This window comes from Sinohyriopsis cumingii, chromosome 9, assembly GCF_028554795.1.
Source record: "Sinohyriopsis cumingii isolate HCF-2022 chromosome 9, ASM2855479v2, whole genome shotgun sequence".
Lineage (NCBI taxonomy): Eukaryota > Metazoa > Mollusca > Bivalvia > Unionida > Unionidae > Sinohyriopsis > Sinohyriopsis cumingii.
Genome location: NC_142969.1, coordinates 83,446,692 through 83,468,347, shown reverse-complemented (window position 1 = coordinate 83,468,347; position 21,656 = coordinate 83,446,692). Strand labels below are relative to the sequence as shown.

The following is a 21,656-nucleotide window of genomic DNA, read 5'->3' as shown; positions in this document are numbered from 1 at the left end:
TGGGTCATAATCCTAACCTTTCTTGGCTTAATAATGCAACGATATGCTGAGTTGAACAGACTAAAGAAATTTGAAATTAGTGTCGCAACTCTGTACACTTTTCCATCAAAAAATATACATAATTTCATATCGATCAATCCTGTGTATAATTAAATTAGAATTCATGGGTGGTACAAAACATATCTAACATTATTTATTGTACTTACTTTTTGATGTTACAGTGGCTATCGGTTTTGTAGAATAGGTGTCAATAGATATCATGCTATGTTAAAGTGTCGCGGTTGTGCTGGTGTTCGACCTTGTGTCTATAAAAATACTAAAAAGGAATCCACAAATATGTCTTGCATGATCTGCACATCACCTAAATCACATTCAATATTAACTACGCCTGCTTCATGCTTGATTCATATTTTGATATTTTTTTTATAATTATCATCTTGTTACTATCATTCGTTCTTTTTTGTTTTGTTTCTTTGATTTTGGAGGGTTACGTGGTCGCAATCATCTGCATTTATTCTGCAGTTAGGAATTAACCAGATAAGTCCCATCATATTGGATTTCCATAATAATTACACCTATAAAATATTGTTCATTGCGTAACTATCTAAAGTGCCTGAAAACAAATTAGACTCGCCAGAAAAGCTGCATTAAACAAAATCAAAAGGACTTCCACAATGCAACAGTCCTCGCTTTTATATTTTCCGCAAATTCTACTTGCTAAACATGTTGAACAATATGGTCGTGTCGTTGCTGTGATTTATAAAAAATGCAATCAAATTTTAAAATATTTTCAATTCTATTGAAGTCTGCGAAATAGTCAAACTAAGGATCAAGAACCAAGCACCAAAACTGTTACTTTACCGAAGTCACATTTATTAATTAGACACAAGGCATACAGTAATTTTTCACATCAGCGGAAAACTAGAAATTCATGTTTTCGACATCACGAAAGAAACCAGTGATGTCATCATTCGAAGCTCAAACAAATGAAAATACAAACTAAAAGGTACATGCATAAATGGATATTGTAAGCGCACGAGATGGATATGGGTTATTTCAACCGTTAAATCATTATTTGATAAACATTGTATTTTTTGTCACTATCAAAGGTGTTCTTAGTTTTAATCCAACCCCAACCCTTTTATCTTGTTACATTTGTGTCAGTTGTATTTATTATGATCTTCCGCAAACAACATTGTGACAGATGCACTAGAATAACCGATGCCACCCGTAAATTTCTAAATACCACAATCTTGTTTAGCAGTAAAACAAAATACATTGGGACCCTTTAAATGCATAGAAAAATTTGAGAAAATTAGAAAATGACCTCATAGTTATTTCATGAGTGATTCTAATATTATTGTCAGCTCCAAAGCACTCATACCAGAAATCTATTTTCCCATATCAGACAATAATTTTAGTATTAGCGCATTCGGTGCAGAGGAACGATAAATATGGGCAATTTAAATAACACGAATTATAGTTTAAGCCTGCAGCCCGTAAAGAATATGTTGCAATAGAATTGCTGTAAAAACGGTAGAATATGATTCAGTTCCAATTACAGCAGTCAATTTAAAGCTATTCCAGAATCAATTCTTCATATGATATAGTATGAACACCAGTTGGAATCCTCAACCACCATGCTCATCCTAAACAACAATGATGAGGCTGGCTTTCATTCCTGCCAAAGAAATACCTTATGCAATCTGTTGAATAACTGGACATTTGGCAAAAACCTTTCTTTACCGTCAAATTTTTCAAAGTTTTCTTTATCTCCTCCGTTGTTAAAGATGTTATTGTTTAGCTCTGAGGCGCCACTGATTGAAACACATCGTATTGTTGCGAAATAAATACCATAAAGCAAAGTGTCGAAGCAAATACAACCCCGAGCAATACCACGACAGTAACGATCCCCTCAATGAAACTATAATTTATTTGACTTCTTGTACTCCATTCTACGCGGGTTAATCCCTGAAAGTTGAGAACATCACTGAGATTTCATCTGGTATTTAGGGAAATGGAGAAATTGATGGTTTTACTTAAATTATAGATTCCACTTTAGCACTTCTGTTTAAAATTCAAATTTGCTTTGTTTCGGAATTGTCATTGTCCTTGGCAAAGCTTCAATTTCACACATCTGAGAAATCTTGAGTGAAACAAGCAATAATTCATAATATCATCTAATGTCGAGTACATTGTTTCACATTCGACCCATAATGGGTTATAGTCATTGAGGAGGTAAAGCAAAATTCAAAACTATGTTGGTGGAAATGAAAACCTTATGACGATATTTGAGCAGATACGGAACCGGAGCTCTTGCACGGATATATAACCAAAACATAGATATGATTTACAAACATTGATAATAAAAAAATAGTTGGAAATTATAATTGCAAGCCTGGTGGGTCCGCAGTGAATATGTATGATTGCTGCGCTGATTTATCATCACGCTACACCCGTTGACACAAGTTTGTAAAGGAAACCATCACCGCCCTTTATCATACTACACGGATCAACATAGATTTCATTAATCCATCGATATGCTATGAGAGTCAGTGTATGAAATCAAAGACAGAAGCAGATAGTAGACGTACATACGTGGATATGATCAAATGTTTGGTGGACTTAACTCTGGAGCATATAATATGGCATGAAAATAATTCGCATTCAGCAGAATAACAAAATGCAATGCTAAAATTATATATCGTTTCGAATTTAGAAGAGAGGATCTAGTAAGAAAATGTTTACGTAATAAAGTAACTTCAAAATGGTAATGAATGAAACGGAAAGGGTATCTATAAAAAATACCTTCATATAATGACATAAAATACTATCAAAATATCACGCCATCCGATCCTTACGGAAGCAGAGACGAATGATTTGATGTAAAATATATTATTATGACTCTTGAGGAAAAGGTTTGAAACTCACGGAACTTTGATTGCCTAATCGATTACATTTAATTAATGACGACACCTCGTTCTATATTTGTGCTGAGATGTACTGAATGTGTTACCTGGTATTGACACATGCACTGTTCAAACATCGTACAGAGCAAATCGATGTGACGAAGTTACTTGATCAGTACATCATAAGTAATGGCGTTCATCTGAACATACATTACATTAATTACTTCAAATCAGACGTTCCGGGTTAGAACAATGAGCTTTTGCTTTCAACTGCCTGAAGAGAATTAATAGTCTGAGCAATCTAATTTCATGCTACGAATATGTTTCTATCGTAAGCAGTAAAGGTCGATTTTGAATGTTCACTTCAGAGGTAATGTTTTCTTACGCAGAGGCCCACGTTATTATATTGTGATAATTCGTTCCTTTGTTTATGTTCTTGTATGTATTGCATTTAACTTAAAATGGACTTCTTGAATATTCTCTAAATCTGAGTCTTCTAGCAAGTATTTCATCTAGTATATTGCGTTGGCGAGATCGTTATCTATGTTTATATATATATATATATATATATATATATATATATATATATATATATATATATATATATATATATATATATATATTATGTTACATGTTTAGGCTCTTGCAAGCAGTAAAAATAAAAGAGTCAAGACAAGAACATTGTAAAATTTAACAAATAATTTATTTCCTTTGAAAAACAAGGTAAAAGTAAGAAATATAACTTACGGTTTTACGAATCTAATCCAAAAATAATCCAAGAATAATCAAATAATTAAAAATGTCCTGGTAATAAACTATCCTAATCAAACTGTGAAATCCAAAATAGAAGGTGGTGACGTATGCTCTGGTCAGCACCGTACTGATGTATCAACAGTTCTTTGTTGAATCACAGAAAATAATATTCCAGTATTTGAATTCCATGTAAATTTCGATAACTGTCCTTGTCCTAGAAATAATTTAGAGCACTAGAATTTCCAGGGAAAACAATCTTGAAATCCAAATAATTGGAAGAAAACAAAAATAATTAGCCCCAAAACTGGTCACAACATAAAACTCCTGGACATTTCCAGTGTTAAAGTAATGACTAATCTTTCTCAAAACATAAAAAATAAATCTAGCTACTACGCAAAGCAGGTGCCCGATTGTGGGTCAATCCTCTGGAAATTCCTAAATTATATATGTTATTTGTCACGTAATCCAGATCTGGCCTCGATTTCACTTTAAGAATTTCATTCTGAGAAATAGAAAAAGGTTGTTTACTACAGCTCTCGCTGATTTCTGAATCAGGGTCAGGAACTAGAGAAGCACTATTTACAACATAAGAAGAACTCTTATGGATTAAACAAAATATACTTGAAATAATACATTTCTATACACAGGAAAGTGAATCTGCTATTAAATTATCTTTTCACTTCACGTGCCTGACGTCACTTTTATATTCATGTAACAACAAACTCCAAATTAGTAGTCTTCGATTTTCATTTTTCATCTTGCCGATCAAAGTAAGGGGATTGTGTTCACTAAACACAATAATCGAATAAGGAGCTGCGCTAATGTAAAATTAAAAATGAAATGTTAATATCAAAGCATTATGGAAAAAATCATTGCATGTTGTTTTGCTTTTTAACCTAAATGAATATTGAATAAATATATATGCTCTTTATCTTCTCTATGTCAATCTGTGTTAGGTTAGCAATAGCTTTCCCACCAAAAAGTCGCAGAGACGTTTTCTATCTTGTAAGAGCTAAAGACATATAAAGCAGTGTGAGATGTTGAAATAATATCTTAATATCTTAGTTGGTGATACTTTTCTGGATTCATAACAGAAAAGATTATTTTTGCTATTTCATTATATAAACCATTGTTGATGTTGAGGCCTTGAGTGAATTATTTGGGGGGACATGTAATTGTTTTTGTCATTATTATAATGAATGATTTATAGCAAATATACTTCAAATTAATATCGTAATCTGATTGCATAAACTGAGTTGGCTGTGAAACAACATAATGTGTTGTTGAGAAAAATTTAATAGCACTGTCACTAGGTAATGTTAAAATTGATTGATTATTCAGAGTTCAGTGGTTCTGGTTTCGAGATACTCTTGGTCAAGGTGAATAATTTTTCCGGTGTTCCAAAGAAAGAAAGCTGCTGTTCGGGTTTGAAAAGTGGTTACTGCCGCTGGCGGCAAATATTCCGTTGTTCTTATTGTCAATGGCGGACACTGACGAAAATGTCAAATGGAACTGATGAGTAATGTAGTTCACAACTGTTTGTCTCCTCGTTGCAAGTACAATTTGCAATTTCTGTTCCAATGACACAATACATTAAAAAATGTCTACAGAAAAAGCCGATTTGACTTCAAAGGCAACGTTCTCCACACCACAATGACAATGATTATTTTTGCAGTTCGTGAGGAGATGAACTCTGAATAAGGAGAGTTAAATCTGTGTTTAAGGACATGATGGTCAATTACATTTAGATGAGTAGTGATTGCCAAATGAAGCTTCAATCTAAGAATCAAAACTAAGTGTATATCCTTTGCACTTTAAAGTTTATTCGATCAACACTCATGTCGATATTGAACACGGGATCTTCTTTCCTTAATGATTATTTGTAACCAGGGCATATTAAAGTTAATTTTAGCACTTCACCGTTTATAGCGTAAGATTATAGAGAGAGGTATCATGTCCGCACGCTTGTCCAGTGACTTGAACCAATTATTTGTCCATTCAGATAAATAAACCGGGTCATGTGCGAGTTGTGTTTTCCAATACGATTCTTATATCTGGATTTTAGCATTATTATATCCGTGTTGTTGATGGCGTTCCTAACGTCCCTAGCAATCACCATTATTTCCTTTCCAAGTGTCACTTCTACTAGAGGACACTCGATTTTATAACGACAATGTGATAAGAAATGGTAACGCGTCGGTGTATTTGGATTGGTTGACTGCGTACAACATTTCCACGTGCGTTACATTAAAATTCCTGAAAACGTTTCAAGACACATGCATTCATTTTTCTGGGTTCCCAAAGGATACAAATGAATTTCTTTTATTCTTTTTGAAAAGCTAGGTTCAGAATTTCGGTGAATGTTTGCTATCCTAATTATATCGTCATTCCTTTAATTTCAAGACCAGTTTTCAAGCGTGCATTGCCTCTAAATTTGTTCTCGAAGTCAATGAACTACCCAGGCATACTTTGTAAGCAAGTCAACGATCAGACGGAATTGTAACACTTTATTTTCTTCTCCTTTCATCCCTCAGGCCATTTATGCCATATTCTTTATTTTTTGGTCGATTTTCATGGTATTCTTCAAATCTGTCAGAGTAGGTCTAGCTGCCTCGTCTAAAGGTTATGATGAAACATTTCAAGACATTCCAATAATTTACCATACCGATGCAAATATTATGTTTATGAAAAATTTGTTCAATCCATGAACGATTGCAGTCCTTACCGGAGAGATTGATAATAAGTGGAACATTATTGTGTCGCTGTTCGTACCAACAATGTTGCTCCATCCACTGTTTGTATTCCACTAAAGTTTATTTAAGTAGTTCCGTAAGATCTAAAGGTCTTTTAACAATGGACCTATCAGCGTAAAGAGAACTCCTTATCACTAAACTGAGCATTTAGTTTTATTTGACCTACTGGTAGTATATGTTTCTGTTGGTCGAAAACGTTTCCTATGTTTTCATAATTGTTGTTTCTGTATCAGGAACAACTGTACCATTCTGTTCAAAATGGTCAAATAACATTCACACACGATATCTTTTTGATTTATTTGCTTTCACATCGGATGTTTGCATTTAGTCACTACGAACATTCAAATGTTTAGCTGAACGAGGAATGGGTACCCATTTTTTATTCTTTCAATATATGTTGTTTCCTGAGTAGATGATGGTGTGAACGTCTTAGTATCATCTTTGTGTATTGAGCAAAGTCACTGAATTGAATCTTATCCAACACTTCTTCAATTGCAATTCTGGAATGTATCGCTATTCATTATCGTCAAGTTGTATCAACCCAGTTATGGGTACAACTCGAGGGTGAAGGCTTTTCTACGGCCTAAACTTTGTAGCACGTCTGTTCTGTACGTTACTGTTAATTTACAAGAGGTCATTCGTTTGGTTTGCAGCAATACTGGTTAGAGCCGTTAACAAATATTGCATTGTTTTGCATTAAATCGTTTCAATATATGGAATCTGTAGATTAACAATCTGTAAAAATTTATGCCGTTTTTTAATTTACCAGTGAATTAAAACCACTACCCCACCGACACTATTATCCATTTCATCCTGTCACGCCTTTAAAATAAATTGCCACTGTTAGATCAATCACTGCTGCTATCATACGAATGACTACTAAAACAAGAGCAAGTGGTGCATACATTTCTTAAAACAATTAGTTTAACTTCTAACTAATAATATCGGTGTTAAACTTAGACTAAACATTAATATTTGCTATATACTAAAACTTTTAAATATCCATCAATTTGAATTCTTTTACATTATTATTGTCTTGTTTTGTCTACATGTGTTGTCGCAATTTTTTATTGACTTTATTGAATCATTCTTTAAATCCACAAATTGCACATTAACCCACTTAATTTTCAGCTGTCTTCCATATATATAATAACCTCTTTCCAGTATTGCTCATCCATAATATTTCAGTTTTAAAAAAGTATTCGTTACTTACATCATTACCTAATAATATTGTACCATTAAAGAGTATTTTTTCATCATAGATTTATAAGGGTCCTCTGATTGTAATGGCTCATCTTTTAAATAATTGCATTTTTGTTTCCTCCATATCTTGCGTATTATACTTCGCTGCTTGTCCAGTATCCTTAGTTTATCTGATTAGCATGCTGTTTTTTTTAAAGTTGGATTCTAGTTTAGTGCATGCCATGCATTTACTTTTTGCCCCATTTAATGACCACAACCAATTATCTTCAACTTATAAAGGAGCTATACATTTACCTGATGCATTGTGTATTGAGGAATTTAGTTTCAGATCCCTTATAGGATGCAGCAGTTATTTCTGTAACAGGACTTTCATTTTGTATGTTGCTTTAATATGTTATTAAAGTGATCTTTATTGTTAAAAGGATCGTCAAATCATTGACGTGTTAAGAAATTTTTCACTGCCAAAACGGATTTAAAACAACAAGAAACAAGGAGGGTTTCAAAGGGAGAAAGCTGTAGTTGGAAAGACAGAAGAGAATGAAATAAAAACCATGACATTATAGTAGCAAACCACACTTGCATGTAGATGAAGAATTAAAACATGAATGCAAGTAAATAACTAGCAAACATTTAACGGAAAAGAATCGGAATGCAATGAAAGCAAAACATATGAAATATGCATAAATTCGAGATATGTTTATGTCAAATTCATTGTGGTATTATCTAATTTAAAGTGTGTGTTTGAATTATATTAGCGATTGAGGGTTAGAGGTTTTGCTTACATGATTTGTTGCATGGTTTTATGTAGTAAACTTGAGAAAATATTTTGCAGAAGGCTACAACAATACTTTAAATGATCACAATCACTGTACATATGGAAATAAAGACTGTTTAATGCCCCATATGACTGTATCATATTGTTTATGTGCAGCTCTAATATCTGAACTCAATTAACCGTCGTCTAACAATTGACAAAAAATATAAGTGTACGTGGTTCTAAATAAAATATGAAAATATGTATACAACAATGGCTACAGTTGATGAAAATGAAAACAAGTAAGACTACCATGGAAATAAATTGGGAAATAAAAAGTAAATAAATTGTACGATAAACGACCGAGACCTATATTCATATTTGATTTCAACCACAATAGATGTCTTAAATTTTTCTAGTAGTTTGGGAATATTAAATGCTCTGATTTTACCACAGACCACTACGTACCTGTTAATGCGCCACCATAATTTGGGGAATACATTCACACTTCACATGATTTGAATTTATATTAAAGTTGAGGTCACATAAGTAACTGCATGAATAAGAACTGTGGATGCAACGTCATATAATATAATAATTCAACATGTCTTATTTAGAAAGCGTAACCATTCTTTCAATTAGAAAAGTTATAATTCTAATCCTGATGTTCTAACATTACAATTTGATATTGTAGACTGTATGCAAGATATATTACGAATGCATAAAATGACAACATCAACAGCAATATTAGTTGGACCACTAATGGTTTTTCATTCAAGGAAAGTTATTATCCGCAATCTGACTAAAATCAGATCTCCGCTGTAGGTGAAGACCTGGCGACGACCTCTTAAGGGTCATGTTCTGTCACCTTTGAATTACCCAATGGAAATGCAGCTTTCATAAGTTCGAAAGAGAATCTAATCGTCAGATACAGATTCATGCTCTTCATCCACACTGCTCAGTATCCAAAGGCGAAGATACAATATTTCATCGGGTTGGTTGATAACATTAGCAAGTATGATAATAACGAAAGTTACCAGAACATGACCCTTAAGCGGTCGTTGTCAGATGATCATGTAAATCTGGAGATCTTATTTTGATCAGATTGTATTTATCCATTCACTTTTGTTTCCTATTTAATGTGATGAAGAGGTAAGAAGAAAGAATGATATAAATCAAATATATGATACTTTGAAAATATTCTTTACGAGAAAGATAACAAGAACAATGTTTGATTACTCTGTATTTAAATAAGGGTAATAAAAACAAGCTGTTATCGTTATTTTTATATTTTAGATACATGTTTTGCCATTACCAGGCATTATTCATTTTTTATATGGATAGGTTTTACTGTCTTCAAATCTGATAATGATGTCATCATGCAAATTAAGAAACAAAATTGGAATATGCAAGTTTTCGATGTTTTTAAGCAAGGTGGTTCCGATTTCTCACTTGTCACTTGCAGGTATTTGTATTACCTTCAACTGCAAATTTGCTCCTTCTTCGTTTACGCGTAATAAGTTTTCATTAGTTTTGGTTCTCATAACTATGATTGTAAGGTATATACAACTTAAGAATGGATATAATGTATAGAATTAGGTGATTTCACAGTAGTACGTGACACACAGTTATGGAACTTAATATTTCATCTATTTTGTAATTACTCTCTTCATACAGGTTTTAATTGTAACTTGTGGTGATTGGGTTATGATAATATTACATAAATGGATTTTAAGAGGTAGATTAGCTCACTGTTCTTTCTTGTTGTATGGGAATAAAGTGTTGCTGTTTGGCAATAAGCAACAGACCAATGATGCCTTACCAATATTTAAAAACGGAAATAAAAGACGTTGAAAGACTTGTGATAGTGTTTCCAAATATTTGCATAAAATAATGTTGAATGGCGCATTTTCTTTTAAAAATAAGACAGAAAATGATGGACATTGGAATTTACACAACAGAACCATATTGTATGCTGTAGGGGTTGCATCTTCGCTATAGTTCTAAATTGTGTGATTGGTGCATGTGTAGTTTAGGAATTACTGTAAACACAATATATTGTATTGTGCATTATTGTTTGGTTTTCGTGTTAGACAAAAGGTGTAGGATGTACCAGGAAAACATACAATGAACTTGTTTCCTTTTTGTACATTTTACTTTTGTGTGGTTGCGTAGTGGGTTGGTTTGCTAGAACATTTAAAATATATAATGGTGTGTGGTCCAACACCTATGTGTTATATTCGACTTACAAAGAATGTTCTCTTACCTGCGTCTTCTCACGAAAATGATGATGATGATGATGACGACAACGATGAATACAACAAAACCACCAACTGCACCACCAAGAATGGGCCATATTCCTGAGTATATGATGAAACAAAGTAGGAATGAATGAAGTAGGAACTACCCAAACACAGAAGCAAAGGTCAGAATTTCTTTTTGATACATACAAGAATACAAAATAGACACGAACACACACATAGTAATACACATTTACACGTATACCATGAATACATACACACACACGCACACACGCACACATACATACATACATACATACAGACAGATAGACAGACATACATACATAGATACATACATACATACATACAGACAGATAGACATACAAACAGACAGACAGACATATGCACAGGAATAAGTGGACGGTTGAATACGGGGCTTGAGAGATAGGTGGATCGGTGAATGACATAATTTGCTCATTACAATTAGAGTATTCGAATACATAAACACACACACATACACACACATACACACACACACATATATATATATATATATATATATATATATATATATATATATATATATATATATATATATATATATATATATATTATTTTATGCCCGAAAAAACTTCATGACCATTTAGTTATTGTTCCAAAGATTAGTGCTTGGATTATTAAAAAAATATTAAAACTTATAACAGAATAACTAATTCAAAATACCAGGTAAATGTATTCTAGCTGCGATATAATACATGCACAAGTACATACACCGACGTTTCGCAATCAATTTTCAGTGTGCGTTAACGTCTTTTCTCATATTAACTCGGTCTTGGAATCACATAATCAGGATGCCATTTGTATTTATGTGAATAACCTTAAATTCGATGTACTAGTCACGCTGAAATCAAAGGAAGTTTTTTTAATGTTATCATGAATGTCGGGTTTAATTATTGTTATGCAGCTGCAATTTAAATGTAATCAAATTCTTAGGTTGACACCGCGTGGCTCTTCATTAGAAATGTGTAGTTTGTATCGCACGTGTTCAACATCATGGAATGGACTCCTCCAAAACGTTATTAATGCCTGTATTTGATTTTACCAAGAACAAGCCCCGGAATCAAGAAACTTTTCAAATTTAGTGCATTTCAACTCAAATTCTGCTATTCTTTTTTAAATATTCAAAATGAGATATGGTTGTTTTTTTTAATTAACGATCAGTTTAGTCTCAACGAATATGCGATGCATGCTGCTTTTTCGTTATTCATAGAATTGCCTTCTCTGCGTTATCTATAACATAAGTAAATCTTGCCAATCTAATGTTTTCTTCAACTCTAAATCTATGTAGAAAGTCGATAGTTTATAACTGATAATAATCTTTTAATTTTTTATCAATACAGAAAAACAATTCCTATTTTTCTGTCTCTTTCATAAACAGAAATATTTTAAAGACATTTCTTCTATTTAATCTAGACAATGAACCATACCGGTCAAACAAAAAGTCAGTTATGTTAATTTCAGCAATCTGTCAATTTTCAGAGCCACATTTTCGCACAGGATTAAATGATGATTCCACGGCTATTTAGTTCTCCATCCATACGTATTATCCTAATAGATCATAATATAAATGCACCAAGAAATGAACCAAATGAAATCATTCACATTGTACGTGGATATTTGTGGATGAAAGCAAACTAGGCGTTCCATCCAGTATCAATTAGACCGAATGTATCACGCTAGGACGTGATAATGAAAGCTTTACGCCATGGAACGCATCTGGTCCACCCTGCATTCGTAAATTTTCGACCCGACGTCATCTTGTGTTGACTCAGTCATGTACTTGGGTGTTATTGTAAGTCTATGTTTTGTAGCGACTAACTTGGATAACACCCAGTCGTCATAAATGGATACGCTTTGGTTAAAGTATATTAGTATTAAATTATATGTCAAGAGTACATGTTTTATTAAAGATCCATGTATCTACATCACCAAGTTGTTGTAAACTGAATACAAATTCAGTAATAAGGCTAATTTGTAGATTTCAGAATAAGCCAATGATGCAGCATGACAAAAAGTAGCGCCGGGAATACCTTGAAGCGATCTTAGCCAAATCAAATAGGTTTAGAGTGTGCCTTGGGAACCAAAAATATAACCTATGAATGGGCCAAGACATTTCGATATAGGTTTCATCGTCCTCTTCCACTAATAGCATCTCGACCCTTCTCAGCTTTCAATCCAAACCATTCGTTTCTTTTCTGTTGCTTTTCATAGATGACGATATACTGATTTACGTTGATCATATTTACATTTTTTCAAGAAGACTGAAAGATGTATACTAAACGGGCCATTCACACTTTACGTTGCAATATCTGTTTTTCAGGCACTCGTTATAAAAGTGTCAAAAACTTATATTGGACTCGATGCTTAAGCGTCTCACCCAGTACAGATTTATGATACAAGATTCATTTTGGACAACAACAATCTATAATATATGTTGTGATGTACAATGACCTGATAATAATGCTCTATTCTGACGATGCCACCTTTTCATAAACTCAGTGAATTTATTGCGATGATGTCATCCAGCTTAAATGGTCGTTTTAACATATCAAAAGGAAATAATGTTTTCTTGCGGTGGGTGGGTAAACTTTTTGCTCGAACCGTCCACTATAATAGTGCATACTTTTGTTTCAATAAAAATAAATCTTAAAAGTCGTATCAAAACAAACTGACTATTAATACACGAACCGTGCAATCCATGAAAAGTAATGCAACAATAAATTACTATTCAAGAATTATAGGTTTCTATCATAATCCTGTAAGTACTGTGCCACTCATTTCGTGGTTTGCATTTATTATAGGGATATGCTATTCCTGAACAGCTCTTTATAACAAACAACACCTTCGTAAACTTCCTCCACAATATATTGATTTCTTGAAAATGAAACCAAGGAAAGAAATCGTTGAGCCTCCAGATCACTTGGAAAAATAGCTCGAATCAATGGATAACATCAGACATTTTTTATTGTATAGTGTGTGGCGTGGAAATTAATTTCACTTTCGACGAAAAGAATTTATAATATCCATTCACAACATAAATAATGGCAAAAAGCGTAAAATTAAGCAGGAACACATTTACATTTAAATGTTGGAAATGGTAACAAAATATGATTAAATTAGGTATTTGATATGCTAATATGTCCATTCAAATTTGACAAGGTTTTAACTGTTCAATCGCATACAAAAACAGTATAGAAAAAGTTCCCCTGAAGATTTTGTCCTCACACTAAGGACTCCATCAGCAGACTGATTCAGTCTCTGCTGACTGTTAACATCACTCGATGGAATCGTGAGCAATGTTAACAGATTGTCCCAGATGTGTTGCAGGTTGTAACGGCACACGTCCCTGTTTTTGCGAACGGATGTAGGTCGAGTCTTTAACCTCACGCTCATTACTATCTTATGTAAAAGGGACTTCCAAATGACTGAAGCGCTTTGTTCAGCGTAACAAAATTAACGTGTGTTTTAAACCGTACCGGACCCTAAGGCAGATGTTAGTTCACCTAAAGGATAAGTCTTATAAGAAAGATATTTGTGGACCTATCTATCACATTAAATGTGAAGGACAGTGTGAAATTCAATGCCATTACGACTATATTGGGGAACCGGAACGACATATTTAGCAAACATAGAAGACCAAGTTCAAGCTCGTCTGAATTATCACGGCAGATCCACAATGTTTTCTATGGCCATACTCTAACTTTGAATTCAGTTAAACTCTTAAATTAAGAACGAGCCTGAGATAGACGTATCAATCAAACTCAAAGAATTTATATATCAAATATACCTCTCACAAAATACTTAATCAGAATATTCTTTATCTCTTGTTTTGGTACATAAGCTTTTATAGAGAAAGATCATAATGTCTTGAAAACCCATCAAACCCATCTATGACAGGTATTTGAGCAAAGTTCTCAACAATGGATGACATAATGTTGGTTTCAATTAAGATTTCCCACCTCTGTGAAACAAAACTATGTACCAAGTAAAATGGAAATTCCTAAACAAAATCGATTTAAATTTTAAAGACAACTTTTGATATCTCTGTTAGGGAACTTCAGATCCTAGACGAGTACCCAATTCATGTTTCGATTGTAAATCTTAAACTATGTCACAGAATGAAACGAAATCAACAAATGTAGCAAATCAACAAACAATTATTATGTCTACAATAAGACGTGAACATTTAAAAGATACTTTGAGTATGGTAAATTACATGCCAAATAATGCCATATGTATATCAGAACGTGAGTTATGATAAGCTTGTGACACTTCATGATATATATTTGGAAAATGTCAACCTTTTTCCATGATGTCCGAACCTCTGACAAATTTCTTAAGTACGAACTCCAGCTTGTATTGGTCTGACAAATGTCAGAAATCTCTTGACAAATTAAGACCATACGCAAACGTTCAGCTGATTCTACGTTCTGCAGTATTCAGTGTTCATAATCTCCTTACTTTCATTAACAAAATGAAAAATGAAAATCAGAGTTTAATCCTGCAAAAATACAATACTGACATTAGATACATCAAAGAAAAGAAAATGCGATTGCGGATGCTCTCTCACTTTTATGGAAGCACTATATTCCTTCATTTTGTGTAACTGAGCTGCGTGTTGAATATATTGAATATTATGATATAATATGCTGCTAGGCATCATGAAAACATAAATTTATGATTTAAAATGCTTGGTATTTTAACATGAGTGGGATATAAAACAGATATCATAAATTCAGATACAGCAACAAAAACGAATATCAATCCTACTGGCTGAGTTGGGTTTAATACTTTTTAAAAAGGTGTTAAATTCACACATTATTTTATTTTCTAATCAAGTTTACAAACACATATTCACGAGAACCTACATTCACACTTTTATGTTTTTACTTGCTTCTTTATCAGTATGTAATTCTAAACCGTAGTTATATATGTCTTAACGTACTTCCGATGACTACAGCAGATAATGCACAGAAATATTGTATCTAGCATTAATGAACTTCTAAACGTAGAATTAGTCCAAGATTGTTTAATATTAAAAAATATGACAGTGGGCCGTTTACATATTTTATTCAGTGTTTCATTAATCCTAAATGTCACCCGTACGTAATAATGGACACAACACTATGCGCAGAAAATATAAGTCCACCGCCGATTTAAGTACATATTCATTAAAATTTGTCAAAACTATGTATGAAAATGGTACTACAAATAGCAAATATTCTCGGTTTATGACATTATAATACTGGATTTTCAAGGATACGGACAGCAAAATGGTTTATTTTCCTACTGAGCTTGTTATTTGGTATTGGTCCCGTTTCCACTATTATAACCAAAACCATTTTCACTAATCACAGCATGAAACTATATTTGCGTTTCTAGCTGACACTAGTTTTTGTTCCAAATATATAAGTTATTTTCGATCAGTAAATAACTTAGGTTGAACTACCTGTCAGGAAAGGAATAAACGCCTTTTCGGTTCGGGAATATAAATATTTTGTAATTATTGCAATTAGCTAGAAATATACAGGAATTGGTATTTCGTTGTTTGAAAATAGAAACCTATTCTCAAATTTCATTTATCCCAATATATATATATGTATACGTGAATAAAATGATACAGCTTATTTACCTAACATCTCTTACTCCCCGTTACATCTTGAGTTTTTGTCATGTTTAGTACACTGTGACTTCACTGACCTCTTTCAGATGTTCTTGTTGTTGGATCATTAGCTGCGGTTGTATTAACATTCAAAATTAAAGAGGCAGAAGAATGTCTTGCGTTTGAGCCAGGGCTTGCAGTACTTGATGCTGAGAAAATAAAGTGTCCTAATTAAATAAAATGTGACCTTTGAAACTTTTGAAATATATCTTGCGCTTCCGTACAATCGATAAAGAGTTAAACATTTTCTAGAAAGAAGTGTCTCTTTTATACAAATGTAGTAAACCTATTTTGTGTACAAATAGTGTTGCAGTGCTATTGAAACAGCTATGCGGATCATATTGTCAATGGTACACATAGACTTTATGATGATAAAGAGAGCACACTGAAAAATATTCAAGTAATCAAGAAATTCATATCGAACCTATCTATGTAGGTTAATGGACCCAAGTGACATACCGACCTTTTGTGCCTTGATCTATCAACCATATCCTCTGCGTCATACAAGTTTTTTTTTGTGCTAGTTTTATTGAACGAAGTGGAAAATATCAAACTAAATCGCCGACTAAATGAAACATTAATACGAATGTACTCAGTCAACTTATCCTGCCACCTCGTGTTAATAATTCGAATACTTCAGTGGGACATAATTCTGAACGTCAATTCCACACAAAGTGAGACTACACCAAAACTAAATAAGAACTGCTAAATCATTATCTTAGGCAAACAATCTACCCAAACATTTGACAGCAAGAATTGTTACCTCTAAACATACATGTCACTACAAAATGCATGAACTCCAACAAAATCTAAATTCCCTTAGATTATGTATGGCAAACGGTGCCATTTATGAGGTTTGTGAAACAAAAACAAAAGAGCAGGAGAATGATACTTCAGATAATGTTGAATTAAATGGCAACACAATCTTCGGAACACGCCAATACATCAGGTGAGGATATAGAAAAATTTATGTAAAAGTATTAGAACTATGTGAAGCAAATATTTCGAGAGAGATGGTTATGTCCTGAAAACATGTCATTAAAATCTGTATAGACGGCAAATGATACGACCGCAAATGTACCATGCCCAAACCATTTCCTAAGCGTGCCGAAATTATTATTGGTAAAACAGCGACCTCTCCATGAGCACAATGAATCCAAATTGGCAGAGATTTATATTGTGACAAGATTTGCCCTTGAAAATCTAGAATCTCACATGAACTACCATATTGAGATTTATTCTGGAGGTAGACCAACCAAGATAGCTAAGCTACTGACGAAATATTATTCGCAACCCAGCCTTAAAATTACTTCTAAGCATTTGAATACTGATGCGTGAAAAGAAATAAAGCTGGTTCGACAGACTGCTCTCATAGAAAGAATTAAACTCTTGAGTTCAGACTTTTACTTTAGTTGGACTCAACTATGTATATTTGGTACTTGTGCATTATTATTATCACTGGAATTCTAGAAATATCTCAGTTGTAACTACATTATGTAACTGTATCTCAATTTTGTTTGTACAATAACTGTGATACTTTGGCATTGGGTTAGACTTTGATACAATGAGTTTTCTTGTAAACAAAATGCTAATAAAGCATTGGGAGACTCGAGTAATAAAATTTCTTTGAGAGATGAAATTTTCCAATTGTGTGTAAACCGTGGTTATGTCATATCGAGATTTGAAATTTATAGTAGACCTCACAGCAATGTTTTCTTTTCTGAGTCAATCGGATAATCCAGTCTCGTGATTAGATCAGATACACACACATATACCGTTACAACGCTATGGTCAAAAACTTAAGTAACCGAACAGAAGCACAAACCAACAACCAACAAATTTAATAAAACTTAAACAATTTAATTATCAACGTTGTCAATAAAAAATGTGGGAGGAACTTACATTATTATAAAATGAATTGGATAATCCAGTCTCGTGGTTAGATCAGACACACATACACATACACCGTCAAATACTTCAGTAACAGAACAGAAGCACAAAACTTAAACAATTTTATTATCAACGTTATAAATACATTATTATAAAGTGAATCCAGAATAGTCCTTATGAAGGACCATGAAAGTAATAAATGAATAACAAGTTCCTTACAAATCTTAATACCGGAAATGTACTGATCCTCCAGGAACCGTGACGATATCAAGATGATGTTGTGCAGAATTCCTTCGAATGATTTATAACACCTTCAGAATAATAGTATAGTCCAAATAATGAGTACTTGTTATTTCCATTGAACAGTCTAAACAAATGTTTATCTTCTCGTGAAATGCATGAATACAATATGAAATACGGATGCAGACTTAAAAGAGAAACAATAAGTGTGCATGACTCCAAATATAGAAATGTATCTGCTTGCTTAACATTCTTCTTACAGACACCGTATATTACAACTGTACTTCGCTATAGACCACACTTGACAATATACATTGTTGATTTTACGTCGAATTAAGCATGCTCACTTGACCTCACGCAACAAAGGGGAAGCCATGCATTTATTTGCGAAACATCGATCTCTCAATAGTCACTGAGAAACTAAACAAAGGTGCCATTTTAAGTCTTATTATTAAGTTTATTGTTACTGCGTTTCCACATATACGTTAACATCGATTTATAAATCCTATGAAATATTATACTCAAGTCACGTAGGCCAGGCAGAACTAAAGATAGTCTCTACACATTGTGATGAACAAAAAATATAACATGAAATAAAATTATGGTCCAGGAGTTACAAAATTATAGATATACCTAGCGATACACATTCTGCTCATTCCGCTGTAAGTGATATTGATATGAAAACACGGTTTGCCCTAATCGTGTTTCACCATCCCCATACTTTAATGACTATCGATGCTTATCAATAAATTCGATGTCGAGATGGCCAGAACAAGAATAATACTTAGTCTCCTATTTGCTATGGATGTAGCTGAAATAATTACACCTCTGATCCGTGCATATTGTGTTGGACGTCAAAACGATCATCCTAGTCAGATTTTCATGACGATGAGTCAAGAAAGGTTGGAAGAGTATCTTAATAACGCTTGTAGTCTGATCTCCGACGAGAAGGTGTTAAGGAAGTGGTAACAAGACTTGAGTGACCATTGCTCCCCTCCAATGATTTCTCTGGAGATCAAACTCATTGAAGCTGTATTAAAATACAGTAAGGAGACGATCCGCTTAGTGCTTTAGCTAACAGACATTCTCAGGAAAATGTCAAGTGTGGATTGATGAACTATCATTTCGTGTAAACACGAATGTATATCTGGGAACTACAGTACATTCTGACCCACATTTTGTAACACGCCTTCTTGGAATCTTGTGGTGTGCAAAGGACGAATTTTCTCATTCCTGCCTGTATTATCAGCACAGACGACAGCTGTCAACCCATTAGATCGGCATGCACTTTTCCCAATATAACAGTGTGGACTATTTTGATTTTTATGGATCGCCGATTTTATGAGAACAAATGCAGTATCAATCAGATTACATAATGTGTGATGGAAAGGAACCAATTCCATGGTGCATGGATAAATAATGTGTACTAGCTTTATCAACACAGTCTTGGCTTTCCCTTACAAAATTTAATGACGTGTTAATATGTTTACTAATCTTATCTTCTATCATGAGTCGTGATTTCATTCACGTTCCCACATCGCAGCAATATCGCGTCCGTCCTTAAGGCTAATAAGTCGGTGAGCTCGCAAGTCTGGTCAACAATAGCTGTCTACTCAACAAACAACATCCCTTCAAAGTTAATAAGTTTGGATGACGCTTACGAGTATCTGCAGTGAATGAGGAATGAGCTGATTCAGACACTTAATGACATGAGGAACATGAAATTCTTGAAAATAGTGCAAGATAAAATAAATGGTTTATTCCGTTAACACATCACGATGGAGAAAGAAGAGTGGTCAGAGAGGCATATACAACAGAAGAACATACGGCAATAAAAGCAGCAACAAATTACGGTAGAAGGGAGAGTAAAAACGGAGGTGTCCTCTTTCTCTTTCATAAAAGACAGGATGTATTACGTTGTAAAGGTATCAATGAGACGTGAACGTCATCCCAGAAATTAAATAACTCAGAAGGAATAGCCAAAACAAAACATACATTTTGAGGGCTAGCAATATCTCTAGAAAGAGAGATACTCATCAACGTGCCAAACATGGGTGATTGTTTGTGCAAATCGTTGCTTTTATTTTCCCCAACAAGAAAGTCCTTTCCCTCCTACTGTGCCTGTTTGTATGTAATGTTATAGTAGTGCGTCTATTACCACCTATTACCCTTACTTGTATGATAGCGTGTTTTGTATGTTGGTGTATGGCTCTGTTTGTCATTTGCGCCTTCTCACCAAAAGCGAATTCTTCCCGTTCCTAGATGTATTTTTCTTTGCGAGGGTAGTGCGTTTTTATACCACACAATTGAAAAGTACTTTCTTTGAGATCCACACAATATTGTTTCCATGTGTTTGGTCTTGTGTGTCGTGTGCATATTGGTTTGTGTAAGAGATGTTTTCCTTCACATCTATATTTCAGGCATATAAAGCTGAGCGTTCGCGAGTCGCATCAATACCCCAAAAAAAATGATAAGACAATGTTGGAACTTCGGGTGCACATTGACTATTCTCTTCGCCTCCTGGACGAACTGTCCATGGTAGCCTTAAATTAGGAATCCGATCTAGAGGAAAAACAAACAGAAGAAAAATAGTACTGACCGGTGACGTAAAGGCAGTGGTGAAGACAATACCGCAACGAAGAAGAGTAAGAATCTCACATAAAACTTACTGGACTATGGAGTTGATAAGTGAGCAAGAGCATCGAGAGCAGCCAGTACCACAACGACCACAGCCAAAAAAACAGCGTCGACAAGAGTGTGAATCAACAACATTCATAGTTACTAAAGACGTAGAAATGTGGTTCTGAAGGTAAATAGTATTCGTCAGCGTTTACCATCCTAAACAATCCTTGCTGTAGGGATCGATGTTGTCGATGTTGTATGTGTGGTGCTTGGTCGGAGAGATACGAGCATTAGGTGCATTAAAAAAAATAAACGGACCTTTTCTGAACCCACCAGACCACTAGAAAAGAGATGCTTATCAATTTACCAAAACATGTTTGCAAATGTTTGTATTTTGTATGTGTTTCTGTTTTGGTAGGTCTTTCACCCATAAAGGTTATCAATATTATAAAAGAAAGTTTAAGAGGAACATACATTGTTATGAACTGAATCCCAAAACTATCCTGCAATAATTGTATTAAAGTCATAAAAAATTATGTTCCGTATACATTTCAAGAATATACTGATCTG

At 33.8% G+C, this 21,656-nt stretch overlaps 1 protein-coding gene across 2 annotated transcripts in view; it reads right to left on the bottom strand.

Moving 5' to 3' along the window:
• LOC149792143 (uncharacterized) overlaps positions 1-21,656 on the bottom strand; it is a 102,482-nt gene that overhangs the window by 24,685 nt on the left and 56,141 nt on the right. Inside the window, exons 11-12 of one of the 2 annotated variants that reach the window (XM_089969349.1) lie at positions 16,373-16,483; positions 10,639-10,732 (exon numbers count right to left, since the gene is read on the bottom strand). The exons of the other annotated variant lie outside the window; for it this stretch is intronic. Coding sequence (XP_089825475.1) covers positions 10,639-10,732; positions 16,373-16,483 — 205 coding nt within the window. The remainder of the gene's footprint in view (positions 1-10,638; positions 10,733-16,372; positions 16,484-21,656) is intronic. 2 annotated transcript variants of the gene reach the window in all.